Source organism: Phalaenopsis equestris, unplaced genomic scaffold (assembly GCF_001263595.1).
Source record: "Phalaenopsis equestris unplaced genomic scaffold, ASM126359v1 Scaffold000036, whole genome shotgun sequence".
NCBI classification, from domain to species: domain Eukaryota; kingdom Viridiplantae; phylum Streptophyta; class Magnoliopsida; order Asparagales; family Orchidaceae; genus Phalaenopsis; species Phalaenopsis equestris.
Window position 1 is genome coordinate 2,339,940 of NW_018164478.1, and position 3,031 is coordinate 2,342,970.

Below are 3,031 nucleotides of genomic sequence, written 5' to 3' on the forward strand. Positions count from 1 at the left end.
CTCGTGTTCGACTCGAAATGGCTCGAAAAAAAATTATATAACTCTTTATATAACAATATATTACATATATTATTTATATAATAATATATTATACATCTTTATGTCTAAGTTTAAATTATAACACCTCATGTGGCAATGTGGTTAGTGTCTTCTTTTGTATAGATTTGATCTGGTTCGAATCTCACAGTTTACATCTATTTTTCTCAATTTTAGTTTAACGAGCCAATTTCGAGCCGAACACGAACACACTGTTCACGAGCCGATTTCGAACACGAGCTATTTCGATCGAGCCGAACACGAGCCAAGCCTGAGCTCGCTCAAGCTCGGCTCGTTTACAGCCCTAGATGGGGCTCTATTTATAGTGTTTTTGGTGCAATTAATGCATGAATATGAACCATTTTGATCGGACGGTTCGGAAAGCTTCCCCCGATCATACAACATTTAATGGACATTTGAGTGTCTTAATGATGTCATAATTGAGTGACATTGGGCTCGTTGGATTCGTCTTGTCGAGCCGCTCGATTTAAGTATAAACTTGTCATATTTGACAATCGTTTGACTTTCCAAATATATTCATAAATCTTCTAGCTGTGGTTTAATGACTTGATATGGGCTTGATTTGACTCGGGCTAATTTTCATATCATTAGGTCCGTCTCATCTAACCTGCTAGTTTGATTATAAGTTTGTTGAAATCAGAGCTCTGGATGACTTTTTATTAAGATTTGAATGTTTCTGACTTAAAATATCATCTCGAGATTTGTGTCATGCCTCGATATTCGTGTTAGATGACGAAAATTTGTTGGTGGTGTATCAAACTTGATGACTCTAAAATTTGTGATTTATTTATTTTCAATATAATAAAATTATTGTTTTACAATTTGTCCATACCTCTCTATTTTAAAAAGATGATAAAATTTTAAACTAACATAAAAATATTAATTATATGCTTAATTTAAATTTAAAAGAATAAAATTGAGTTATTGAATTTTAATTTGAGAAATATGATTTAATATTTACATTTTAATACAATATTTTATATTTTATATTTTAAAATGTTTATATACATAAGAATTAGTCGAATGTCCACTTCGGCCGGCTTTTCCGATCTTTCACAAGAACCAATTCTATATGCTGATATGCATTCTTCCCCTTTAACAATCCGGTACTCCCTCACCTCCCCTTCCACTGCAACTCGACAGCAAGTTGACGCTCCAATCCCCTCAAAAGTCAACGTCTCTCCCTCTCTCAACTCAACTTGCTTTCGACCTCAACATCTCCCCCAATCACAAACAATTCAGATCTCTCAACTCACTTTCCCACTCCCCAAGATCGGTTTTTTTTTTTCATTCCTCCACCTCCCCTGTCCCAATACAAACCCCTCTCCACTCCCCACCCTCCTCCAAAAACCATGGAACCACCACCACCACCTCCCAAACCCCAAGGCAACAAACAACCCCCATCCCCTACCTTCCCGCTCCCCGTCGACTCCGAGCACAAAGCAACCCAACTCAGCATCTTCTCCTTCGCCCCCCCTCACATGCGGTCCTTCCACCTCTGCTGGTTCTCCTTCTTCGCCTGTTTTTGCTCCACCTTCGCCTCCCCCCCTCTCCTCCCCATCATCCGCGACAACCTCTCCCTCACCTCCACCGACATCAGCAACGCCGGCATTGCGGCCGTCTCCGGCGCCGTTATCGCCCGCATAGCCATGGGCTCCGCATGCGATCTCATCGGCCCCCGACTGGCCTCTGCTTCTCTCACCCTCCTCACCTCCCCTGCCGTATTCTTCACCTCCGTCATCTCATCCCCCTCCGGTTTCCTCCTCGTCCGTTTCTTCACGGGGTTCTCAATCGCGTCGTTCGTGTCGACGCAGTACTGGATGAGTTCGATGTTCTCGGGGAGGAAGGTGGGGGAGGCGAATGGGTTGGTGGGGGGGTGGGGAAATCTGGGCGGAGGAGCGATTCAATTGATCATGCCGTTTATTTATTCGATTGTGAGGAAGATGGGGTGTGCGGAGTTTACGGCGTGGAGGGTGGCTTTTTTTGTGCCGGGGTTGGTGCAGATGGCGTCGGCGCTGGCGGTGCTGGTGATGGGGCAGGATTTCCCCGACGGCAATTTTGTTGAGTTGAAGAAGACAGGGGAGATGAAGTCCGAGGGGTTTGATGGCGTTTTTCGCTGCGCCGTCAGCAATTACAGGTTCTGTGTCTTTCGCGTTTTATTTTTTGGGAATTTACATTCTAATGGATTTAGTTTATCTCACTTCTAAACTTTAGCTTTTACATCAAAAAAATAAATAGTTCAATTTTTTATACATAAGAAAAATATTTAGCTTCTAAAAATTAAAATTTTGATGTGAGATAAATAAATGCATAAGAATGAGATGCTCTGTATGTAAATTTCTGTTTATTTTTTTTGTAAAGATTTGCATCAATATCAGTCAATTCTTTTGTGTTTATATATCTAACGCTTAAACTTTTATTAATACATTCACGCTACCTTTCCTATGCATAAAAAGGTGCATTCCATGCTTTATGAGCTGAAATGGTAGTGTTTTTTATGTGATGTAAAATAATTGGATGGTATAAATGCAATAATTGAAGTCTAGGTGTTAGATATGTAAATACATAAGAATTGGGTAGTATGTGTGTAAATGCATCTTTTTTTTTTTAGGTGTTCATATTGACTTTTATAACTAGTATCCATGCAGCATCAAATTATTGAGAATTTGATAAAAATGATGAATATGGGTTGGGATTTTACCATGAATTTTGGCATTTGAGTGAGAATTTGAAAAGTGCATGAAATAGGGTGGTTGATTTGTAAATACAAGTTTCGGGTGGTCTGAAAGTAATTTCACTTTTTTTTTCTTTTTCTTTTTTTTTTATATTTCGAGTGTTTGTTTAAGTGTTTACGTTTGGTTTATTTATAAAAAACATTGAATATAATTTTTTTTTTAACTTTTAGGATTAAGCGTTTGTTGAATGGTTAATAATATTGTGCTTGAAATTTGAATATATATATATATATATATAT

The 3,031-nt window shown here is 38.7% G+C and overlaps 1 protein-coding gene across 1 annotated transcript in view; it reads left to right on the forward strand.

Moving 5' to 3' along the window:
* Nucleotides 1–1,108: 1,108 nt before the first annotated feature.
* LOC110018862 (high-affinity nitrate transporter 2.3) overlaps nt 1,109–3,031 on the forward strand; it is a 3,973-nt gene continuing 2,050 nt past the window's right edge. The window contains exon 1 of the mRNA XM_020716326.1: nt 1,109–2,194. Within this exon, the coding sequence (XP_020571985.1) occupies nt 1,410–2,194 (785 nt within the window). The 5' untranslated portion in view covers nt 1,109–1,409. The remainder of the gene's footprint in view (nt 2,195–3,031) is intronic.